The sequence below is a fragment of the Scomber japonicus genome, chromosome 17, assembly GCF_027409825.1.
Source record: "Scomber japonicus isolate fScoJap1 chromosome 17, fScoJap1.pri, whole genome shotgun sequence".
Lineage (NCBI taxonomy): Eukaryota > Metazoa > Chordata > Actinopteri > Scombriformes > Scombridae > Scomber > Scomber japonicus.
In genome coordinates, this window is record NC_070594.1 from 16211391 (window position 1) to 16238133 (window position 26743).

General features: G+C 39.8%; 1 protein-coding gene across 1 annotated transcript; it reads left to right on the forward strand.

Annotated features, from left to right (window-relative positions):
* On the forward strand, positions 1–26244 carry ppp1r14c (protein phosphatase 1, regulatory (inhibitor) subunit 14C). Its single transcript, XM_053337377.1, has 4 exons — positions 1–237; positions 23119–23202; positions 23864–23896; positions 26027–26244. The coding sequence occupies exons 1-4, from the start codon at positions 1–3 to the stop codon at positions 26099–26101; spliced, it is 429 nt and encodes a 142-aa protein (XP_053193352.1). The 3' UTR covers positions 26102–26244.
* Positions 26245–26743: the final 499 nt, after the last annotated feature.

Genomic DNA, 26743 nt, shown 5'->3' on the forward strand with positions numbered 1-26743 from the left:
ATGTCGGCCGCCAGCACCGAGACTAGTGCTCCCCTGCCACCCGCCGGCAGCCGTGTGTTCTTCCAGGGAGCGACCGGGGTCGGTTGCGTGGGGTCCGGCCCCATCACCGCCGGGGATGACCCGGTCCAGAAGAAACAGGGCAAAGTGACGGTCAAGTACGACAGGAAAGAGCTGCGGAAAAGACTCGTGCTGGAGGAGTGGATCATTGAGCAGCTCAGCGAGTTGTATGACTGTGAGGTGAGTGGAATAAATCTTAATTCACACACGGTTAATGCACCCTCAAAACCATAATGGCAGGTGATTCACCTTCTGTTTCAACAACTGCAGCTGACCTCTTCGATGGGATTTCAGTTGCTCTGAAACGATTGCAAAGGCGTCAGGATAATGGACCCACATCTACAGTGGATCCCACATCTAGTGTCGGTGTCTCTTTGTCCTCTGCAACAGTGACAGCCAATCTGCTGCAGACAGCTCACAGCTGAGGGTAGGATAGCCGGAGTCTCTCTGAGCATCCTAAAAGCTGTCTGGTTTAATAATGAGTATGCTGAACTGCTGAAGACTCCAACATCTTTGACTGTCTCCTCTCCCCTTTTCTATATCGTAGACGGTGAGAGAAGGATGTTCGGGTCAACCAGGGAAGAAAGTTAGTGCGAGAGAAACCGCACGGTTGCGCCTTTTTACGCACAAATCGTCCCGGAATGTGCCGTAACCCGATTATATTGAATTTACTTGAAACACTGCACTCTGCAACGGGGTTTTCTTTTTATTCGCTGTACCTGACAGTTCTAAATCGGGTCATCCTCGAGCTCAAAAGGCATGTTAAACCACAAAAGCTCATGATGGTCAGTTCGTGTGAATTGTGTGCTATGTGTGAGAATGAATTCCTGTGTCGCCTCTCTGACAAATTTCTGACCTTTTAAACCCTTTTCACCTTTAGTAGGAGGATCTGTTGCCAGACAGTATTACAGCCCAATTATTTTGCGCTGTCACGTTCACAAGTCGCATTTTTTACCATTTAAAGAGGGGGTGGTGGTGCCAATGGGGTTTCATGCGCGTGCGGGTGTGCGTGTAAGCACAGACATCTAGGTGGGCTGTGTGTGTGCGCGCACGCGCCCGTGCGCCCCGCTGACACACACAGTATGCTGCCAGAGCCCAGTGGGGGGAGGGGATGGAGAAGAGGAAAGAAGGGCAGTGGGTTAAGGATGTGCTGATGCTGTGACTCTCCTTACCAGCCAATCGCCTCTTCTGGCTCTGACCCCCTTCTTTACAGTGGAGGGTCTGCATGAACACACATAGGCTATGCACACATGCATATTGCACTGCACATGCAGTATGTCTGTCAGCTCAGCCAATCAGAGATGAAACAGGCAGTGTGAGTGCATTCACATGTGCATGCACATTAACCTGCCAGACTACACAGTGGGGATGTGTTTTATTTAGTGTGTGTGTGAACACTGGTGTGTGCAGACCTGAAGGTACACCTGTGCATGTGGTTTATGCAACATTCTCCATCTCTGACTATAAAGAGATGTGCAGTGTATGCACATGACACTGAATACCAACATTAAAGCGTTATTGTCTGTCTGAGGTTCCAATGAAAATTGCAATGCAAATATTTCTCTGTCATACTGAAGGCAAATAGTCTGTTCAAACTGCAAGTGCCTGCACATGCGCACAGTGCTTCCATATAGTTCACAACTGCTTCTATCTATTAAAACATTACCAAAAATGAATCTTTTTGGAGACATCTAATGCTCAGCTGGTGTTTTTATGACTGTTGTCTTGTTTGCAAAGCTCTTCCTTCTCTTTGTAGCCCTGCTGTCGTGTTCACTCAAGTTGAAAAGAGCTGTATAACCTGAGTTTACATTTCAAAGCCAGCTGAGCTCTTGGCTGCATGTCAGTCTGTCATCAGCAGGTGCGCTTGATCTACAAGTCGTATGATGCCTCCAAGCAGATCGACTGATCTATTTGATGTTTCGATGAGGGCTACAGTGCACTGGCCAAGTGTTGATTTCAGGCAGGCTTGTCTCGGTCATGCAACATTTACCTTTCTCTTTCAGCGGATGATTTTCTGTGAGGCTTTAACTGCAAATGTATATTTAGATGAATAATTAAAAACCCATCTATTGGAAATCATAGGGCGCTCTCTTTTGTGATTTCTGGATGGACAAAAATTAGTAGATTAGTGTTAAATAAAACTGAACTCTCTTGTCTGTAGATTTCCCTTTTGTCTTGACTTCAATTTAATGATGGAGACTCTGCAGCCCAGATTTCAGTGTGTGTGTGTGTATATATATATATATATATATATATATATATATATATATATATATATATATATATATATATATTCCCAACAGAATGATAGCTCCTCATATGATGTCTTTCACACAGCAAATGGGATAATATCACATTAGAATCCCCTGACTCTCTGGCGAAGTCTGATACCATACTGGCTGCTGGAATAATTGCAGTGTGGTAGACAGACCCGCTGGAAAGCGGATAAGGAAACCAGTATGTCATTATTCTGACACGTCACTTTGGTGCATTGTTAAGGCTTATGTTCATTCCTGCATCACTCTGTTCATCCATGAATAGATAGGTGATGACAGTGTTTGAGCAGGTGGACTTTACTGATGATGTTTGGTCATATGATTGTAAACAGGAAGTCACTGCCATTATGCCTGTTAACACCTCCATGTTTGTTTGTTAAATATAAAACTGGAGCCATGAGATAGTTAACTAAGCTTAGCATGAAGCCTGGAAACATGGGAAAACAGCTAGCCTGGCTCTGTTCAAAGGCTCTGTACCAGAACCTCTAATACTCAGTAATTGTTTATTTCATCCATACAAAAACAAATGTGTAAAAATGACGACATGGTTAAATGTTGAATTATTATTATTTTTTTTTACTTCTTTCTTAATTTTTATGTACAGATTAAATCAATGAGATATAAAAAGCTAATTAGTGAGTTTTAGAGGTGTTGGAGGTGGTTATATAGTTGGAGCCAGCCTAATTATTTGCCCTGTTTCCAGTGTTAAAGGTTGAATATGTAGAATATTTATTAAAAGCTATATATTTTTTTAAAATAATACAGCCACGGGGCGTTTTGAGGGGTACAGAATGAAAGTATTGCTTTTCCATAAAATTAAAAATTTTTGACGGGTTCGACAATGACGTTCTGACACGTTCTGTGTACATTGTACCAGCCATTTAGCGGCCGGAATTGCGGGTTGCCAGGGTTGTCTGTTGTTCCTGCGCAGCTACTGTAGCTGGCACTGGGTGAAATGGAGTTGTAAACAAGCAGAGCCGTGTTGGACTCACTAAAACCAGCGTTTTTTGCTCTCAAGTACAACTTTTCATCACAAAACTTCGAAGGTAAGACAGAATATCTGTTAGTCACTGTAAATAAGTGGTTGTTTACCTTTGTATTCTTTGGCTGCTGGTTCACTGAGTTTTTAGCGCAATAATAGTGGTACTGTTGAACTCTCCAGGGTCTTAGCTTTCATATGAGATGCTATTTGTTTGTGTACCATGAAGTATCAAAACGGTAGCAATGGAAATGTGGAGAGTGGGTTGACTTTCTGACGCTATTCGGATTTTGATATTTGATCATTAACCTCTTAACGCACGCTGTTCCGTTCACGGGACGGGACGGATGTTAGGAGGTAGCCACACGTTCTTCTGAGTGTTTTAAACACCAACCCTTAAACATATATATTCATGCCGTACATTGTTGGAAAGCTTAGATTGTTCTGATTCATTCAAGACCACTCACGACTTATATGGTTGCTCACAGCCTTAATAGCAAATAGCGATTAGCTTGGCTAGCCACTCAGCTAAGTGAGAAAAGCTATAATGCCTACATACCTTCAAAGTCTTCCCTTTATCCACAACGATCATCTTATGACTCAGGACTTTCTGTACAGCTCGCCAAGTATCCATTCTTGTGAAATATGAAATCCGTTTCCATAAAACCGGAATACTTTCCTCAATATGTCCATGTATTTAGTCCAACACGTAATGTAATAACACAAATAACAAACCATATACGGTCCGTTTACGTCATTTCCTGACCTGCGCGTCCATCTCAGAGTACACGTGACTAGATGTTTACTTTTTTTTTTTTTTTTTTTTTTTTTTTTTTTTTTTTTTTAACAACTTTATTTTTGCTTTACAAAATAACAGTGCATACAACCATATGAACATCATATTAGTAACAATTGGATAACAAATAGACGTGACAATAAAATAAAAACATACATAAATAGAAATAAATAATAGTAAAATAAATAAATAAAATAAAATAAAAAAAAAGAGAAGAAAAAAAGTAAAATACACCAGGGGATATGAGCAATGGAAATTAACTTGAATTAAAGATATTGAATTGGGAGCACAGATTTATAGTTTTGATAGCTTTCTTGTTATTAGCAGAGGAAACTGACTTGAAATACACCTCCAGTTCTTTCATGAAAACACAAAAAATGGGTTTTACCTTGGCAAATTTACACTTGTGGATATAAAACTTTGCAAGAATTAAAATGAGATTAATTAAAAAATATTCTTTTTCAGCTGGAACGTCACTCTTTATAAATCCAAAAAGGACATTTTGCCAGAGGAGCTCAAAATCATAGCAGATATTATCTAAAATGAATCTACAAATATCTTGCCACAGTTTACGGGTATATTGACATTTCCAAAACAGATGAATAACAGTCTCAGTATGGGAGTCACAAAAGGCACACTTCAGATCTAGATGTTTACGACCGCGAGCCTCTCCTGCTTCTGACGACACCACACACAAGCCAATCGGTGTTTAGGATTAGGCAGTACATGCAGAGACATTGCTGCTACTCCCACTGGCGTTACAATGTAATGTACCTCGGTGGTTTCAAGTCAGTTACAGCGAGGGTATGTTCGCTTCCTGTTTTCAAAATAAAAGCACCAACTCTATCGTTATGGTTTTCTTAGTAATAATAAAAGGCAACGGGTGTTTTATTTTGTGAAAATGACCGGAAGTGCGTTACTCGCTACGGCTAACTTGAGTGGCTCCGAATTCGCAGGAACAAAACTTTAAGCAGATGTTATTTGGACAAATTAGCGTCACATTGTGGATCTAAAGGGCTACTTTCTCGCCTAAAAAGGTTAGACATGTGGATAAAGTGGTATATTTACAGAGTTAGAGCTAAAATAAAATCCGGCACCGGACCTGGCAACTCGACTGCTGGAATTACTTTTTGGTTGTTGCGACTACGATCTCGAGACATTAGATGGCGTTGTTCTGCTCATTCTACATATTCTACCTTTAAGATAACCTAACCATCTTGAGACTGAGCTATGACAATGGTATCAGTCCAATCTCTTGTCAAGGAAGTGAATTGGTGTAAATTCCCATTTCCAAAATGTCAAACTATTCCTTTAATCTAAAAACAAAATATGGCAATTTGTTATTAAAAGAAATCACAAATCTTTAACGCAATTTTTTTTCCTCTTCCTGCGTCATTGCATTTCATTAAAATGGTTTTGCCCATCATTGGTTTCTGTTCCCCCTCTTTGGATTAGGCCTGTAGGATAATAGAAGGTGAGTTTTGTCAGAGATGGATTCCTCCCTGCTCTCCTGGGAGATGTTGCCTCCGTTCATTTCGCTGTTCAAAGGACAGAGAGGAGAAAGAGCACAGAGGAGGGTGTTACTTAAAGAGAGTGAGAAACCAAGAGACAAAGCCAAGGCACCCAAGTGCTTCCAGCCCAGCTCTTGTAATGCAGTGAAGATGAGGACTACAGTGTCTTATTCCCTCCTTGTCGTTTTCTGCTGTATTGCCACCATTAATTAAACTGGTGATTATTTTCTCAATTGATCTTTAATCAGTTTGGGTCTAAACTGAAGAAAAATGCAACATTTTCCAATTGATTGTTTTGTTTGACCAACAGTTCAAAACTCAAAGATATTCACAAGATGCACACACGAGTAAGAAAAGCTCAAAAACCTCTCATTTGAACTTGAAAACTTAAATAATGAAACAATTATCATTATAGTCCCTAATTAATTTTCTGTTGACTGATTGATTCATCCATGTATTGTTTCAGTTTTAATCTTGAATTCATATTTGAACATTTTACACTTAAAACTTTAATACTAAAACCCTCAACTCTCCGTATGGCATTACTTGAATATAAACTCAGCTGCAGTGTAATTCTTTTTTCTGTTTCTTTGACACACCTTCACGACCTCACCCACTCATACTCACAGGAGCCAAGTGTGAGCAACTAGTCTGGACTGTATGGGAGTGTATTTAATTCTGAGGTCAAGTCTAGGTAATAAAAAGGCAGGATGTGTCAGTAGAGTGATGTGTTTGTCTGTCTCTCTGTGAGCACCTCAACACAATCAATGAAGGCTGTTGGAACAGCTTTCGGCAGCTGTGTGTGTGTGTGTGTGTGTGTGTGTGTGTGTGTGTGTGTGTGTGTGTGTGTGTGTGTGTGTGTGTGTGTGTGTGTGTGTGTGTGTGTGTGTGTGTGTGTGTGTGTGTGTGTGTGTGTGTGTGTGTGCTAGACTGTTGGGGTGCAAGCTGCAGAATAAGGGGAGAAAAAAACACTGTAATGTCCTGCTTTTAATGGCTTAGCATCAATGGAGCACCATTCAATGAAGCTTATTCATGTGTACAAGCACAGACACTGCCGGTATACAGTGCTCTGCCTTCGGGCCTTGTGTGTGTGTGTGTGTGTTTATGTCTGTGCATGTGTTTGTATGTGTTTGTATGAGGCCGTACATGCTTTTTTGGGTTGAAGATATTCCATTGCTCTATAGCAGATATGGGGTAGCAAGCAGTCGGGGGTCCTTTCCATTAATGGATGAGCACGAGAGCATGCACTCCATTGAAAGACAGACACAAACAGGTCAATAGTACATATTTCGACCAAATGGAGCAAGGGGAAGTAGGATATGGAGCATCTTTTCATGGATTAATCATAGATAATGCTCACTACTGTCTGCTGCTCTATTTCTCTCTGTATAACAGTCATCACAGTAAAGGGGAGTTGTTTAATGTCCACACTGTTTTGTGTAGAAGGGTCTGACTTGAGGTGATGTTAACATGTAGAGCTGTAATGATTACACCATTAGTCGATTGACAGAAAAATAATGGTCAACTGTCCTGGTAATAGATTAATCCTTTCAGCCATTAAGCAAGAATGTCAAATATTCCCCAGTTCCAGCTAGTTATTTGTAAGAATTTGCTTTTTGGTCTGATGGGATCTTTTGGATTTTGATTCTGTTGGTCTAAAAAGCAGGCAATTTGAAGATGTCACCTTGGGTTTTAGGAAACTGTGACATATATCTTTCATTGTTTTTAGATGTTTTGTAAAACAATCAATTAACCAATTAATTTAGAAAACAAGTGGCAGTTAAATCAATAATGCAGCTTATGTGTTTGTTGTGGACCTCTAGTTGGAAAGAAAATGAACATCTTCTGTCATTTCTCTCTCTCTCTCTCTCATTATTCCTCATTATTCATTATCTTGTATACCTCCTCCTACTCCTACTCCCCCTGTTTGTCTTGTGACCTTGTCAATAATGTTTCCCCTTGCTCGCCTTTCATGTTGTTCTTGCTGGGAAAGAGAAGAACTGTGTGTCATGTGAACCTCATATTGTAGCAGAGGAGGAGTAAACAGTGCAATTCAAGCCAAGTCATTAGCAACGTTCAATAGGTTTAGGAATCGCATGCTGGATCTTATGAGCTAGGGATGAACAGAGAAAGAGGGGCATTATGTTACCATTAAGGTTACTGGATACACTGACCATACAGAGTAAGTAGATGTTATTTTAGGCTGTAGGTATGTATAGAGTGTCTTCATTTTTTTTTTTTCTAAATGTGCATCCATCACTGCTGACAGTTGATGGATGTGATTCACCTCAGTGATCAATTGAACGCGTCTCACTCTGAGTGATGACAGGAAGTGGGCTCAGCTTAATTACCTCATTATGTTGAAAATGGCTGCTCTCAGTTACAGCTTTGGGGGCACTAATCAGTTGAGTTTTAATATCTGCAGAATTGTACAAAAAGAGAAAACTGTAAAGATTAATTGTGTAGTGAGAGAATATGTGAGATAATGCAGCAATGAAAAAGAGAAATACATGCAAGCTTTATAAACTTGATTGTCACAGTTTGGGCAACAGATCCTCCCATTTGGAGATTTAGCCAGTACATTGGGTGTTTTGTTTTAGTGCGTGACCCCAATGTGTTTATGGACCTGGTGGGAAAGGTCATCATTGTGTTTGTTATCTGCTCTCGAAAAGGCAGACTTTCATCCATCTGCCAATTCAATTGCACAGACAAGAATAGGTATGTGTGTGTGTGTGTGTGTGTTTGCATGTCCAAGCACGTGTTGACACATTTCACATAACACCTGTACACACACACATCTGCTACTACACAAATCAGAGGTGTTGACAAGAAGGCCTTTTAGCAAGCAGATAGCCACCAGCTGTTGAAACAGTTATAAACACACACATGAAGCAGAAAGGTATCAAATATCTGTCTCAAAAAGCAAAAGCAAGGGCAAAGGTCTCAATGCGTTCTTTTCCTCTTTATCATCTCTCTATGCTTTTCCTTCTCTCTTGCAGACGGTTGATCCACAGGGACAGCCACCTACCTGATTCTTATCCTCCTCCACCTCTCTGTGATTTTTCCCTCTAGCATTTATTCTTCTTGCTTTCACATACTTCTAGGTTAGCCATTGACACTGTTAGTCACATATGCTTGTGTAACCAAAAAGGTTTAATTGATGTATTGACAATGTGACAATTAGCTCAAAAAACAGCAAAATCCAATTAAATTGTGACAGAAAAGTAATCAAACTGGAACATGAAAAGAAAGTAACCTTCAGGAAACCAAAACAATGATGATAAAATGTTGAAATTAAATGGTTTAAGAAGGTTTTGGTCTTATTTTTTCTTTAGCTGTCAGCCGCCTGTTCAATTTCCTCCCCATCCTTTGTGGTTTCCCACTCTATTAACCCTGTATGCTGCGTTGAGGGGCTTAGCTGTCCTGGCGGTTTTACGTGTTTCTGCCAAACCTGGGGAGACACATCCTGTCTGCCTGCATAGAATAAAAAATATTGATGGATAGGAAGAGAAAGAAAAAGGAAAGGGCAAAATGTCTGCAGGATATTAATTTGAATTATAGCCCTTGCATCATAAGAGACAATGGTACAGGGAACCGTTTTAAAATGTTTCAGTCAAGTGGCATGCTTTCAATTTTCATAGTTTTAATTTATTGCCAGCTGTTTAAATTTGTGTTCTAATTTTTATTTTTGTTCACCAAATGAGCCTGGTCTTCAAACTTGTGTCATATGGGCTTTTAGTTGCAAAGCTTGATAGTAAAAGGGGGAAACCAATAGCGACCAGGGCTGCAGATACGGCCAAGCATTGAGATGGTGAAAGGAAGAGATGCTGACTTTTCACACTTGCACACTGACTTTCTTGTCTTCCTATGACATCTCCTCCCATCCCAAGATGAACCGGTTAATCACTGGTTTCATTGTCAGCAGGCCGACAGTTTATAAACTGGCTGTGTACAAACACTGACTCACTCTCTATGGTTGGCGCTGCAAAGAAGATGCAAAACACTGTCGTCATTCACACGTGAGAGAGAAGCCGAGTGAAGGAGAGCAGATTATTGTTTTGACTTTCAAAGTCAGTTGGGTGTGTTCATGTGGGTGTGTAGTTTACCTGCACGTCTACTTTTGTAAACTGAATGTCTGTGCACGTTTGGCAGTGATAGATGAGTAAGCAAGCTTAAAGGGGTAACATTTTTAAGTGCTTCTACTGTATATCTTCATAGCAAATATTTTTCTAATTGCCTTAGTGTCTTGACTAGCTAGTTGCTAAGCTGGTTGACTAGTGACCTTGGTGCTATTGATGTTTTCAGTCCAGTTTGGCTGGAAGCATTGCTTTGTGCTGAGGGCAAAGGTCCAAAGAGGCCCCAGCTGTCAATACATTAGCCTCAGGGAGGAACTGTCTGCCTGGTAAATACAGTAAAATGAATCACGCACCCCTGAACCACAAAACTGTGAAATGGAGTCACAAGACAGATGCCAGCATTTTCATGGTTGAATCCACAACAATTCTTACTCTGAGCTTTAAATCAGGATTTTAACAGTAGGAGGATGATATGTTGGGGTGGTTGCTGTAAGCTGTTTTATCCTACAGACTCTGAGGAGAATTGTTCAATGTTAGTATGACAATATGAGGAAAAAGACAGCATCAGTTCTTTCAGCAAATGCCCCAAAATAACATATTTTTATGTTCAAGAGACAAATACCTCTAGTGGCTGTAAGAATAATGATTGTTGTTTGACAGGAGCAAAGGAGAAAATGGTGTGATGAGACACAATGTCCATAGAGAGAAAGCCCAGGGAGACTGGCGTTTACTTGCTTTTTCCTACCAACAGTCAATGTTGGTTTCTTTTAACCATGACCATAATCATTCCCTGCCCTTATTTAAATAGTTAATTTAACCCAAACCATGAACGTTCCTGAATCTTAACCAAATGAAACCTAAACATAGGCAGTTACAGATCAGAAAATTACTTTATTTCTGTAATGTTTTTTGTAATCGTATTATCAGATCAGGAAACTCCTATCAGCCTCAGAAGCTAATGAGTAGCTAAGCCAGAGGTCAGTCTAGTGGGTTTCTAGGTGCATCAGCTATCGCCTTGGTCAAATGAATTGTCAGCTTCTCATTTCCAACCACTAGCCTCTCCGTTACTAGCACCGGTCTGATCAGTAGCTGGCTACAGCAAGGTAGTCTCAATTTTGTCATTTACCCTCTGCCATAACAAACAACATATTTTGCCTTTTATTTAGGAGGACATATTGGATATGAGATGCTGCTTAGATGCCAGTAAGAATGCTTTTGTATTGCAAGCCATGTGTGCCACGACAAATGTGTTTTTAATTGCCATTTTATATGCCATTGATTCGAACAATGTTAATTCAGTGCTATATACGGAGTCCAGAAAAGCATATTGTGAAGAAAAACTTGGATTAAACACACATGGATTGTTGCACACTTGGCTTTTGATACTTCTGTTATTTACAAGATGCAAAATCAGAGGTGTAGGAGAGTCCCCAGTTTAGTGTATTGTGGCATCCCTACTGTTTGCAGATGATGCTGTCATTCTAGTTATATTAGGTCCTGATTGTCCTTATATTCTGGAGCAGTTTCCAGCAGTGTCAGATAATCTGCAATATGTCTTTTTGCCCAGAAAAGATGACCTCTTTTATCAAGATGAAGGGTGAAGGGTGAGACTAGGAGTTTTTGTATTTTTGGGGCTTCCTGCGCTGCCACAATCACATCACATCACTATCGCCATAAGGGGTGTATGAATGATTAAGACATTTACATCACAAAGAGCTTCGATATAACTCAGCATGCATTAACATTGTTCTCCTTTGAGAATTGTATATTTCCAATCCTCTTTTTCAACCATTCCCCTCTCTGATATACAATGTCCTCTGGAGTACAGCTGAATCAGCGTGGGAAAGAGCTTTTGCTGAAGCAGCTAACTTTACCCAGTGAAGTCACATCATCTGTGCTGTACAGTTCCAGCAAACTGCATCGCTGGAGGGGCAAGATAGAGGCAAGGGAGAGAGGAGGGAGGGATGGAAAGGAGAGAAGCGGTAGAAACACCCCTTTCTACCATTCCACTTCCACATCTCCCCTTCCTTTACTAACCTTCATGGGAACCCTACCAGTTCTGCCTCTATTTGATCGTTTCTGTCTCTCATACACTCTCTGTCCTCTAGTTAACCATGATCCTCTCTGCTTCTCAGCTGCTTCTCTGGTCCTTCACCCTAAATTCTTTGTCCTGCAGTAGTTTATCTCTTTCCCTCATCTTTTTCGGTCTCTAAAGATGAGTTCACCCTACCTCAAGCTCCTCCTCGCTTTGATGTGACACAGCATGGCAGTGCAGCGAGAGGAAGAAAGCTGAGCTATGAGGTTTTTTCGCTGTTGCACAATCCTCCTCTTCCTTCCTCTCATGCCTCATCATCACCGTGACCCACTTATCTGTGCGCTCCCCATCGCTCTGTATTCCACTTTCTTCACTTACGTATTCTAATCACTGCTCTCATACATACCTCTAATTACTTTCTATTCACTTCCCTTATGCAGTATTTTTAACTTTTTGTTACCCTCATATCCATCTCTACTATAGCAAACATCCTGTTATTTCATTTTGTTAGCCTACATCTCATAAAATAGATCCTATTTTCCTTATTTGTCTTTCATGTCTGACTCTTTAATGACTTTCCCTTGTTTACAGCATCATCTGCTAGAACATTTATGTATCCTTGTACTAATAAAATTCTCACTTCCCTCTTATCCATACCTCTCTCTGCCAATTCTCTTATTCTTTTGTTACTGTGTATTTTATCACTTGCATACAGAGCTGCAATTATTGAAGAGTGGGTGTTATCTTATTCACCAGGTAACTTCTAATAATAACAGCTTAATATGAATAAGATTATATCCTGTGTGTGTGTGTGTGTGTGTGTGTGTGTGTGTGTGTGTGTGTGTGTGTGTGTGTGTGTGTGTGTGTGTGTGTGTGTGTGTGTGTGTGTGTGTGTGTGTGTGTGTGTGTGTGTGTGTGTGTGTGTGTGTGTGAGAGCACACCCAGTTTTATTTGTGGGGGATCTGTCAGTGTTGGCCACATTTTGTGTGTATTACTGAGGCTGTGTTTCAATATTGTATTACAGGCAGAGACTTAATGTTCCTGTGCTCTTTCCACCACTGGAACATAATCACATATTCTCTCTCTCTCTCTCTCTCTCTCTCTCTCTCTCTCTCTCTCTCTCTCTCTCTCTCTCTCTCTCTCTCTCTCTCTCTCTCTCTCTCTCTCTCTCTCTCTCTCTCTCTCTCTCTCTCTCTCTCTCTCTCTCTCTCTCTCTCTCTCTCTCTCTCCCTCTTTCTCTCTCCCTCTCCCTCTCTCTCCCTCCCTGATGACAGTAGGGAAAAATTACAACTGATAGACAGCGATCTTGATTGCTGAGCCTCCATTTTCATCATTTGTACCTTACAGCTACCATGATGCTTCAGACAAAATCTTTTTTTGCAAGCACCCTACTTACTCAACAGCCTGGCCTGCAGTCACAGTCAATGCTATGAGGCTAGAATAATCAATAACATTTTTCATTTCAGAGTACAGTCTCTTCATCCTTCATACTTCCACTAGCTTCTGTAACTAAATTCACTCGTTTACAATTTCTTTCATCTGTCTTTCTAAGAAATAAGCAGTGATGAATCAGCATCCACTACAGCACTTGCTATTAGAAGCTGAAAACTATTTTTACCAGCACAGTTGCGTAGGTATTCACGCCATTGTAAGTTATGCGCTTGTGATTTTTTTGGAGTTGTAATTGATGCTGTCTAAAAACCATCAACACAACTGCATCTCAGCACTGACATTTGTAATAATGCAAATAAGCCTCATAAAATAAACAAATTGACGTCATGGTTCATTCCAGATGTCTAGATAAAGATAGTATTCAAATCAAATGTTGATAATTATACATTTTGATAAGGGGTCATTTTACAGGTGCTCTAATTTTATACTAATTTCCTGGAAATTGGTTAGTGTTAAGTTGATTTAGTTTTTAAGTACAAATTGATTATATTTGGGTTACATATGTAGTTCCTTACTTTAACAGATCAAGACTACCTATTTTTCAATTTGTAGATTTGTGTCTCAAACTACATATTAACATATTAGATTCTTTCTTTAAAACTTTATAGGAATCTTACAAATATGCTAATACATGGAGTCAAATTTATCAAGAATTCATGCATATTACCAACTATATTGTGTGGGCATATGAGTGGCAACCAACAAAACCAACTTAACCTTTTTTCTTATAATTTATACCAAATTGCTCCATCCTTTCTGTAAAATCTCCTAAAAATGAATCATTAAATACCTGTGAGTGACTCAGAATATTTCCAGGAGGTAAAATAATGTGTTACCAGTATTTCTGTGTAAATACCTCACCTGTTTAACGGACACCATTTCCCAAAAGGACTAGAAAACCACAGCAGAAACAATGTGTCCATGGGTGGATCAGGGGGACATAGATGTTTCATACAGCAGGTTTTATAGCTAATAGTAGTAAACGTTTGTGGAGATCATACAAACAAACACCACCAAGTTACTATGATCTGTGCTTGTAAATCTTCATGGAGTTATAGTTTTTTGTATGCTAAAATGCTAGAATATGAACATTAAAGCCAATGACCATGTGTAAGAAGGCAGGTCAAAGAAATGCCAAATGAGGGATAGCTTTAAGTTAACTAGTGAGCTAGGCTAACAGCACCTTGGCTATCTATAGCCACAAAGAACAAAAGCTACTGTAGTGCAAAGGTGAAACAACTGTAGTATAATTTGTAGCCTGAGTTAGCCACTAGCAACCCAGCCATTATGTGATCTTTAACTGTAGAATGTGGGCTGCTGTTGCATACCTTTTTTTTAAATAAAACTTTAAAAAATAAAACACAAACCTATACCGATTATGTTTCTATATAACTGACCTTTGCGAAAAAATCCTTTAGGAATGATCTCTTCAGGAAGTCTTTGCCAGTGTTCGGTACAACTGGTAGTTCAAGTTCATATAAGTGGGCTATGAATAGGAATAATCATGAATCACTTGGCTGAGTGAAGTGATTCCCTGTGACAAGGAGTTTGACTCTTTGAGTGTTTGAATAGAGTCTGAATAGAGTTTGTGGTGATTCACAGGGTCGGGCCGCTTACATTAGCTTTGATTCACCTCATCCCAGAAGAACCAGACTGAAAACGCTGCCGGCTGCTTAGCTGTCAGTTAAAAACAAGTCTGACACGCATGCACACACTTTCGCTGCACACAGCCAATACACTGGCTGGCTGTCTTGCTCCCTGTTTCTCTTTCAGATTCTCTTTTCCTTGCTGGCTCTCACATATAGCCTACACAAAGTTGCCTTCATTACATAAACACTTTGTTCCTTGTTATCTTCCCATCACACACACGCTATCCTTTAAACATTACTCTCTTTTCCTGTTTTTATGAGTACATCTTTCTTCTGCATATGCGCAAAGTTGCCTTCATCTGCAACAAATACTGCTGCTATGTTTCTCAAATACACACAGACACACACACACATTCTTACTGTGTCCCAATTCCATACTATTATAAACCAAACCAATGCTGACAATGCACAATAGTACATAAGAGATAACAGGGTTTTTCTCATATGATGCATATTAAAGCAAGGCATGCACAGAAGGATCTACGGCTACTATCAAGCAAGAATGATTATATTTTAAAACATTTAAAAAAAGATAAAAAGGCACAGGATAAAAACTATAAATATATATAGTTTTTATCCTGTCTATATGTTTTATCTACTGTCCTACAAATCAGCACTGTGCGCTGTCATTTTGTCACCCTTCACTGCTGGCAAGCTGGAAGATAATTTTCCTGGGGGTAGTGGATGTGACCTCAGCTATTTTAGGCTGTAGATCATCAGTAGGAGAACAACAGTTCAGTGTTTATCTACATGTTAAGTATGTGAGTGCAAGTGTGTTTCCATTCTTGTCATTGCATGCAGTATATTTAACACACTTAGGTGCTTTCTCACAAGCTCCACAGAGACACAAAGCCCCATGGTGAGCATTTCTCAGCAGAAGATTGATGGCGACAAAAATAAAAATTGTGTGTTCACGCCTGTGTGCACATTTTTGTTATCTCTTTGGGACCTTTTTCTGGTCTGAACACTGACCTTGTCAGGACAAGTGGTCTTCATGGGGACCAAAGCCTGGTCCAAATGAGGCAAAACATAATTTGTCAGGTCCTGGGTAAGGTTAGGTTAAGGTTAGGCATTTGAGCTACGCTGTTCACAATGAATGGAAGTCGGTTCAATGTCCTAACACAATGATTGATGTGCAAACCTGTGTGCGTGTGAAGATTTTCACGTCGGCCAAGATTGCCTTCAGTCATGCTCCACACACATGCCATGCTTTCCCTAGTCATCACCAATTACTGTGACACAGGATGAATTGCCTGCTGACAAGTGTAAGAGTCAGGGACAAACAAACACATGGGCAGCCAGACCAAGTACTAACTACCTTATGTTAGATAGATGGATGAATAATCTACTGTACCGCTTTGGCAATATAGATTTCTGTTCTGTCTTGCCAATAAGGCTTATTTGAATTTGAATTTGGTAGATAGATAGCATTGTCCTTTCCCCTCAACCCTCTTCAGAAGTAGGTCAGTGTGTTAAATTTGCTCTCATGTTGCTTCACTTCTCTGTTGCTCATTCTAATTCACTTATTCATTTCTATTATTAGGTTAAAGCTTGTCTCTCCATATGAAAAAGCAGACCACTGTGTGCAACCATGACACCACTCAGTCTTATTTTTTTAAATGCATCTAATGTCTTGCTTTTGATAGTCACAACCGAGGCTGCAACTTCTGTATTCTTCTCACAATTTGCAGGTAGCTGCTGTCAAGTGTAAACAAGATGAAGGTGCAGCTGAGTTTATGGGTTGTTCTTGAAATTCTAGTTTGGACCATTAATGGGTTTCATCTGTCCTAAGGGCATGATACTTGCTCAACCTATTGTAGCGTATGTCAGTTATGGGTTTGTTTGTTTTTCTTTCAACTAAACAACCTTAGCCCGAGAAGTGGGGATTTTTCAAGTGTAGTTACTGCAGTTAGTTTTTTTTGTCATTTTTATATGTTAAAACAGATGACTGTAGGTATTTTGACCAAATATGCATTTAGTTTTTTTAGTGGACTGTAGAGGACCATATTGACAACATAAAAATGAAAAACACAAAGTCTCCTAGTATGAGTATTTTATATGGTAACGGCATCACGTTTATCATTTCCTCTCTGTCTTTACGACCTTTTAAACCTCCTCTCCTCTGTTTGAAATAGCTCATCTCCCCTTTGATGATTGGCATTTGCATATAACCTCAGTCATCTGGTTCCATTGCACACACATTCTGTACTAATGAGTGACAACCTTTTGATATGTTCTGCTAAATTCCCTCATCTCTCTGCTTTTCTTTTCTGATTCCTTGATGGGGGTGTTTCATTGCAAGACTCACTCACTAAGACGCTCACTAAGATGTTTATGAAAGGGGTCAGAGGGGACGCCTGTCTGTGGAGAGACTGAGATGCTTAAAATGCTAGTTTTGTTAATGCCTCTTAACAGCTCAGGAATAAGGATGAAGATGGGGTAACCACGTGTGTAATTGTGTGGAGGCAAGTCAAGTGTGTGTGAGTGCTTGCAGATAAGATATGTTAAAGACAGGTATGAGTGTCACTGATGTCAAGTGGAATTTTTCAGATGATGATTAATCAAAACTGTATTTATTGCTTCAGTGAAACATGCACATTCTTGTTTTATGTTCATCCTCACAATGAATGATTACTATGAAAATTCCCAGATGCCTTTGCTGAAGTAATTTATTTGTATTCATGTTGTCAAACACTGAGCACATACCACATTTACCATTTGTCTTATTGGTATTGTAATCTCAAAGGTATAATTGTGGGTTAATTCCATTCTGTGCACATCAACCCTCCTACACAAAAAGAGAAATCATAATGACTGAGCTTTAATGCTGAGAGCTAAAATCAAATCGTCCTTCCATCCTTGCTGTTCCTGTGTCTGAATGCCAATGTTTGCTCTAGGCTAAAGCATAGAGGAGTCCAGTGGGAGACTCAAACACACACAAATACACACACACACACACAGATTTTAAAACTGAAAACCGTTTCAGTCATTTTGCATCCTGACTAAAGGGATCTATATTATTGTCATATTGTTATTTAGGAACAGTCCTGCATGCTAAATCTAAAGTAGGTCAAAGATAAATGCTGCTTGTCTTCCTCTGTGCGACACTACAGAATTTTATGTAAGACTTTTAGAGATCTATTTTACGAGATAGTTGATAAGCAATATACAATAAATTCTAACTAATTTAAAGCTGAATGAAGCCATTTTTGGTCACCAAGAAGATATTTTCAAACAAACTGACAGCAACATACATTTGATCTATCATCAGCCAGTCATTTTGTGGTTCTTGACAGTTAGCATACAGTCATCTTATGTCTTGTGTTGGTAACAGCTGATCATTGCTTTCTATGAATCATTGGTGAGAGCCATTTTGAGTCAACCATATGACCAAACCAATGAGCTGAAAGCGACTGAATACTGCAAATCAAATGTTGTTTAAAGACCGTGTAAAGTGAAATCAGACATTTTCTTCTAAACACATTAAATAGGTCATAAATGTATTTCTAAAAAAGGTGTAAAAAGCATTTCAACCATTTAGATTTGAATTGTGGAGCTAGGCTTCACAAACTGTGTTTCCAGATTTCTGTGTCAGGATTTAGTAGGCGGGTCTGAAATCTCCGCCGCGTTACGTAACGCGGCGGTAATTATCATAAACCCGCCCCTGCTGCTGCTGCAGTATAAATACATTCAGCGCATTAGCCTCAGTCGTTTTCCAGCTCGCTCTCAGCTAGCTGACTAGTCATGACTCCTCGTGTGTGCATCTTCACTGGAAGTCGGGATTTTTGAGCAGTCCGTTGTGTCTGTTTAGAGGTGCCGTACCGACCGCCTCCCTCCCCGGCTTACGTCCTCTCGTCCCGCCGGTGCTACTGGCATTACGTGCCCGCCACCGACCGTCTCCCTCCCCGGCTTCGTGCCCGCCACCGACCGTCTCCCTCCCCGGCTTACGTCCTCTCGTCCCGCCGGCAGCAGGTGCTACTGGCATTACGTGCCCGCCACCGACCGTCTCCCTCCCCGGTTTACGTCCTCCCATCCCGCCGACAGCAGGTGCCTATATCACCGCCACCGACCGTCTCCCTCACCGGCTTACATCCTCCCATCCCGCCGACAGCAGGTGCCATCATCACCGCCACCGGCATTATGTGCCCGTCAGAGAGTGTAAGTAACTTTATGTGCTTATAAGTTATAATACTGTACATTTAGGCAATTAAATGCATTTTGCTGAATGCGCAAATCCTGAAAGTGATTTTACATCATGCACCGTCATGCCCGTGTAATGTTAGCATGCATGTAATCGTGACATAATTTGGCCTTATTCCCTGAGCGTCATCCATCTGACAACACAATGATAATCGACAGGTAATATTTTATGTGCACCAATATAACTATGACAAGGAATTATATGTAGACTGAGGTTTTACGTTTGTGTGTAATGTAAAACATGGACCGAGGGACACCTAAAATGAGTGTCAAAGTGGCTTCCGAGGTACCCACGAGGTATGTTGTGTGTATGTATGCAGTGTTCATGATGACAGCCTAATGTCTCTTTTCCTTATTCCTGTTTTCTTTTCCCATGTACAGGTCTCAGTGTCTTCCTCCATCATATCTGGCAGCCACTGTTCCTGTGACTTACCTTGTGCCTAGACTTGGGCGGTATATATTTTTTTTTCAAGCCTTCATAGCTTCCAGACATTTACCTTGGTGTATGGTATTTATTACACATTTCTGGCGACTAATTTCCGTGGTGACTAAAACATTTGAAATTAAACCACTATAACAGTATGAAGCACTCAGAAAGCACCTTGGTATACTGCAACACCTTTATACCGCCCAAGCCTACTCCTGCCTCAGCCAATCTCAGGACCAGAGCTCCACCAGCCTCCATTGTAAAAGAAGTAAGTTGTGACACACACAAATATATCATTACTCAATAATACATTTATTTTATATTGGACACATTTTATAAACAAATAACAATATAAGCAAGCAATAAACTATAAATAATAAAACAATCTAAAGGGGAGGTTTAAAACCTGTGTATTCCCCATCTTCATCAGGGTACTCCTGATGAATGCGGAGGACATCACAGGAGGGGATGACAACCCGGTTGTCCTTTCCCAGGTATCCCCAGCACCAGGACACAAAACTCCTGTAGGCCAGGTAGCGAGCACGCCTGTAATGAAAAAATGTAGAAAAATACTTTGATTTATATTTTTATGTATGTTTACTTTTGGTATGTTGTCCTCTGTGTAATCAAATTTGACACTGGAGCTGTCTTTCACAAAACATTATTGACATGTGTTGTCTTTTAGAAGAACCTATCTGAAACCAAACTGAACTTATTTGTTTCCCTCCACATTTTTTGTCATGTCTTACAGATTGGGACCTCAGAAGATGAGTTTGATTCATCAACCTGCAGTCTACCTCATCATATTGGCTAAATGGATGGACAAGAAAATGGACAGCAGTTTTTTTATTCCAAGGAATTTCCACGACCACACAGCTACATTTTCAGAAATAATAATAATAATAATAATAATCTAGTGATTGCTTGTATAAATGTCCAATCATGTGCATTCAGTTTATACATCTATATATCAAGGTGATGTACATGTTGTTTGATTTACTATGTAGTCAAAAACAGCTAAAGAATGAACTAGTATTTATTGTTTGCAATCTGTCCAACATGAGAGTTTATATATAGCTCAGGAAGATGAAGGATTAAAATGGATACAGTCAAGCATCACTCATGTGCTTTGAGTGTAAATGAAATACACTGTATACATTAGTCAACTATAATATGATTGTATAAATGATGTAAGTTTATTCCCGGGTACTAAATCTTACCTCTCTTTGTAAGGCATGTCATTTGATCAACACAAGTGTAATTTATAAATATCCGAAATCAGTAAAACAATTATTATATTGTCTATGTTACCCAGATCTTTCCTTTTCCGCCAGTGGTCCATGATCTGCCTGATAAATGTTTAGGGCATTCTGCAGGGAGTAGGGGTTCAGGCAGACTGGCTCCAAGCCTGGATGAAGAGTCATGCAGCGTGGCTCTTCAGGCAGCTCTCCACATCTACTCTGAACCTATAGGAATATGTGTAATAAGTGTTTTAGTGCTAGACATCTAGTATGCTGCTGCTTATGTATTCATTATTTGAATTATTATTGTGAAAAACAGTTTTTATTTACATACAGCATTCAGCTCCTTGCAGCAGACATGTTCAACCTCTGTGGGCATTATTCTGCATTCTCCACATGTGCACCTGCACAAGTACATTTTTAATCACAGTGTGACAAATGTGCACCATTTCAGTTGTCAGTTCAGTATGAAGCCTGGTTCAGCAAAATGACCTAATCAGTTGAAGCATATTGTCTTATTCAGCCTGTGTGATGTAATGATGACATTCAGCAATCCACAAATTAATCAGAAGACACAGGTAAGTAACTGACTAAGTAAAACTGGCTAGTGTTATATTTAACTTTTTTGTAGTCTAATTAGTTACCTAATGTGTTTCCCCACATTTGTTGAATAATGTGATCTGAAAAAACGAGTAAAATGCCTCCTTTCAAAGCTGGACAAACTGAATTTACTTGGGTTTACCACCCACTACACTCTTAGAAAGAAATACTAGTACTACCTTTATTAGGTATAAACAAAAGGAGTAATTAAATTAACGAAACAGTAATAAAAATCAAGTGTTTAATCTGTGAACAGACAAAACAATCACAATTCTTCATTACATGAAACCCTAACGTTTTTAGCTAGTCAGTGGGAGCGTACCTCGGCAGCTAACTCGGTTGCTAGCTCGGCGTCAGTATCCCATAGCAGATAGTCAGTAATACATATTGCTAACTTGCATAAATAGGAGACATACATTACCATTCTGTTGCAGACTGTGAGGCACGAGATTGTGCATGTTCATTGTCTGACTCCGAGTCAGTGTCTGGCTCTGATGGCTCAAACATGTAGGGCTGGGTCACTGCAATGCTGTTAGCGCGAGCGTCCATTGCTACTGTTGCTATGTTACACGGAGGCGGCCCCCTTCCGCGCGTGGGTGTGTTTCCAGCGCCTTCAGCAGACACGCCCCCAGCGTTTGGCAGCACAGAGAAGTGCTTGATTTTTCATGATTTTAAAAGATAATTTTACATACATAGACAATTTTTCTAGCATTGAAATTTGGAAGGATGGTTAATAACACATCTGTCTGTGATGTGACTAACTCAGAACACAAATATATTTTCACTTTACACGGTCTTTAATGGTTCTATCTGTCGGAGATATTGATTTTGAGATTAAGTAAATGGAGATTCCAGACAGCCAACCCTGTATCCCAAGGGTTTTGAGATATCTACGTGGTAACTGTGGAAAGATTACAGAAAATATTGTGGTTATGATTAATAAAAAGGCTGGTCTGATGTGAACTGCGGTTTCTTGCATGGATGTTTGGAGAGAATGACCTCAACAACCTTACTTTCCACTTCACTATATAAAGGGCACACTTCCCCCTTCAAGGGCACTGGACATATATATATGGTATGGAGTCATCTAATATTGATATAATTCTCATGAGATACTGAGAAGGGATAACAGCAGTGGAGTTCATTTTACTATAATCATCCAGTGTATTGTTAGTGAGCAGTTCATCTTTTGGATGTGTAAGCTCACTTGTACATGGTTTCTTTGGCTTTAATTCTCAGAAGGGAGAGTTTGAAGAAACATCATGCGGTAGCTGGGAGGGGAAGGTTGATCCTCCCTGTGTGCGTCTTCTGCACAAGCCATGTGGTGAAATAAAATGAAGCAGGGGAACACAGGACCTTTTGAAGTGGTGTTGAGCAGTACACAGCCTCTAACCACTGAGCCACTGAGCGGCCCAGCCCCAGCAGCACTGCATGGCAATGACATTTCCATATGATGCCTGTTCCTCATAGGCAAATAGATTGTACGTTCTGCCTTTGTGGAGCTTGAAGAGCAGAGACGTGGAAACTGTGTTTTGAACACAGACTTTGATTCGTTCTGAGAGGCGAAATGAAGTTTAAGACTGTGGAAGTGAGACAAACTGTGTAATTGAGGTTGGTTTTGATTGTAGGTTATTGTCTGGAAAAAGGGATGTTACAACATGATGGCAATGATGATTCCACTACAAAATATGTTCTTAGTTTAGTTCTTCATTTTAATTTGCTGTTGAGCTCCTCTGGTCTTGCTGGTTTGCATGTCGTTGTTTTCCTGACATGCCTCTGATGCAGCTGCCCACTAACCAAGACTGTCTTTGTGTTCCAGGAGGAGGAGATGCCGGAGGTGGAGATAGACATTGATGACCTGCTGGAAGTCAACAGTGACGATGAGCGAGCCATCAAACTGCAGGTATAGCCCTGAGACTGTGTGTATGTGTTTTGTTTTGTGTTTGTTTTAGCAAACACCTTTGTAATATACTGTACATCATGATCATTATAGATTTAAAGATTAGATGAAAGAGTTGTGTTTTATATTGCTGATCTATAATTCTATGTGCTAATTTGAAATTGATTAGAATTTGCCAAACACCCCTTTCTCTACATACTTAAGTCAGGGATATCATCATTTTCCAGAATGGCTTTAGGCAACCTCAATCGAACAATATGGCTTTTCCCTTCTGGGAGTCTATATGCATAAGTAAAGAAAGCAATTTCAATGGATTAAGAGCGAGACTAACTAGCTTGTTTTCTGTGTGAGACAAAATGTCAAAACGTTGGTTGGCTGACTTTCCTTTCAATGTAGAAATTGGCATTTCTGCTTAATCAGGTTATTTTGACTTTGCCTCCTGTAAACAAAACCTATTGCCATTTAGTTCCATTTTAGCTATACTTGAAAGTGACATTATGTCATCTGCCATACACCAACAACCTCCAAAACAGACACAGGAGTCAGGAATTTTACATGAACTACTAAGTTGTTGTTGTTTTTTAAATCCAGCAGCTGTACTATTTTTAGGACGTGAACATGTTTAATCCAACAAGCTCTCCCTGTTTTCCTTTCTCTAACACAGGAATCATTAATAGACTGCTACAAACCAACAGAGGTGAGTATGTTTAGTGTGTCTTTCATCTATACTGTATGTACAATAATGCTCCATCAATGGCCTAGCAGCGAGTGAGTAGATGGACATATTGATCTTCACTTGCAGCATTCAATATTCAATATGCAGAGTACAATCCGTTGTATGTTGATGTATCATGGCCCAGATGTGTCTGATGTCTGTGGTTAATTAATGTCAAATGTGACACACACACACACACACACGTCACTGTTCTCCTGACCTCAATACAATACAAGAGCCAAAAGGGCCAGAGGACACACACACACACACAGAGGACACTGTTAACAAAATAAGGATGTATATATGCAGACTAAATCTGTTGTTGAAAAAAGAGCCCTAGGTATGTTCAGTAGGTGTGTGTTTGTGTGTTTGTTTGTGTAAAGTGGGGTTAAATGTTTGGGATCAGTTTAGGTGGGGCTAAGCCATTTTGGTGATTAAAGGTAGTACGCACCAATCACATTACTACTTTGTATGGCAATCTGAGACTCCCCATCTGTCACCTGTTTGTCTGTGTGTGTGTTTGAATGTGTGGCATTAGGTCAGTCTGTGACAACCACCACAAGGTCACTGGTAGCTCAAGCTAGGGTAGAGTCCAGCCAGGTTGACAGCCGTTGATTTGTGTCACACCTACATACACACACACACACACATGCACACACACAAGTGCATCATAATCCTGTGAGAATGGAGAAGCATAGATGCCATTTTGAACACAATCCCACAATGAAGGGAGGCATCAGCTGGGGATAAACTGGTCCATGACAGATATGATGAAGGGAAAAGTTGAATGTGACAAAGAAAGAATAAGAGTGACAGGGAGAGGGGAAGCTGGAAAACAGGGACAGGAAATGACGGAGGAAGGATGAAAGAAAGAATTAGTACATGGATAAAAAGGTACAGCACGCTGGGGACAGAACAGGAGATAAAGGGAAAAAGTAGGAAAGATAGCAGCAGAGGGTTGCAGAGGGATGTATAAAGGCTGCAAGAGTGAGACAGAGGAGGGGGAGGCATAGATGTCAGTAATTAGGTCATGAGCAGTGTCACCCCCTTGTATAACGAGGGGGATTATATTCTAGTGTACTCTCTTCAAAGTCTCACTATCGTGGTATCTCTCTACCACCTCTTTCTTAAACCCAAGATGAGGAATCTCTTTGACCTTCTTCCTTACTGACTTGGTTTTCCTCATAATCCAGTATTTCCTGTGCATGTTTAAAGAGGAATATCATCATGCTTGGGGTTTGCAGTTCAGCTTTTATTTTCCATTCCTTTAGACGATTGTTTTTTTTTCATGCATTAATTACAATTATATATTTTTGATTCAGCTTTGCTCATCATCCTGAGCTCCTTTTATCCCACACAATTCCCTGTGGCACTGGGATAAACTCTGAAGCGTGAAATTCAGTTGGTTGTCAATCACAATGACAAGCCAACAATCATATTGTGTAATGCTGCATTGAATGTCAGTATAGTATATTTAAACATTTTTGGAAATTATTAGTCGATTAATTGATTAGTCGATCGACAGTATGTTAATCACCAACTATTTTGATAATCAATTAATTATTTTAAGGCAACAAAATCCACCAACCAGCAAATCCTAAAGCTCATTTATTCACACATCTGATCTTGTTTGTTTAATAAAAAAAATAATGCTGGACTATTTTTCGGGTGGTAGCAGTGCAAATTTCTGTATTTCCCAAAATGTTGAGCAATCTTTTAAAACTTTAACTTTTGCCAGTTACTTATGTAACTATTTTTGACAGTTATGTGGGATGTTTATTATCTGAATTCTGGTAATCACATCCCAATCAAGCTCTCACAACAACAGCAGGACACTAATGGAAAAAACAGAGAAATTTAGGCTTGATTATTATTATTACATCTTAAGATTTCAATTGTGGTCTTCATCTTTTGTTGGAGTATTTCATAATCTGTTCTATGGGTACAGTGAAAGACAACATAGATACAGGAAAGCAGCATAACTTAAGAAGCACTGAAAAATGCAAGCCCGATTGAAACAGAGAGATTTGGGTGTGCAAAGCCTTTTTTTGATAACCTTTTAAATAATTAAAGGATGAGCTGTCTAACATTTTTTTTCTCTCCTCCTTATAGGAATTTGTCCGTGAGTTGCTGGGCAGGATAAGGGGAATGAGAAAACTCAGTGCACCAACTAAGAAGGGCCTATAATGGCTGCCATGTCAACCATCAATCAACCATAATCTACGTCATCTCAGCTCCACCAAGTTAACCCACTCGACATGGACTTCCATCACACGGTATAACTTATCCAAAACATAACAGCATTAGTAATTATTCTACAACCTGCAAACATGCACCATAAAACCCATGCATATAACACTAGTCATCCATTTTCACACTCGCATAGATAACAAGGTGTATTATAGTATTTGACTGTTGAAAGGTACGTAAGCAAAATCACGACACAACCAATATGTTTAAATAGCATACAGCCACAATAATGTCAAGCCCTGGAGTGTGCCAGAACTGCAACCGTGCTTAAACATGAAAACCACCTAATTCCATGGAGCCATATTTAAACTTTTCAAGCCAATGCTGTACTCCCAACAGCTATACAGACTCAAATCCCAACAAATATCAAAAAAGGGAGGTGGTAAAAACATGTTTGTACTGCAGTAGGTGTGAAATTAGCTGTAGCACTATGTAAACACAGTGCTTCATGATTTTTCTTTTCTTTTTTACTGAGGTGTTTTGCTGTTACTACTTTTTTTTTTAAAGTACTGTATGTTGCCATTTATTGTTCATGTGATTGAAATGTGGTCTTCAACGATTTTTGTTATTGTCCTGCTT

Bases quoted from the DNA above. Each gene is read 5' to 3' on its own strand.
- ppp1r14c (XM_053337377.1), top strand. From the start codon at position 1: ATGTCGGCCGCCAGCACCGAGACTAGTGCTCCCCTGCCACCCGCCGGC. The intron at 23,203-23,863 runs GTATAGCCCTGA...TCTCTAACACAG, and splicing joins AGCGAGCCATCAAACTGCAG to GAATCATTAATAGACTGCTA. The intron at 23,897-26,026 runs GTGAGTATGTTT...TCCTCCTTATAG, and splicing joins ACTGCTACAAACCAACAGAG to GAATTTGTCCGTGAGTTGCT.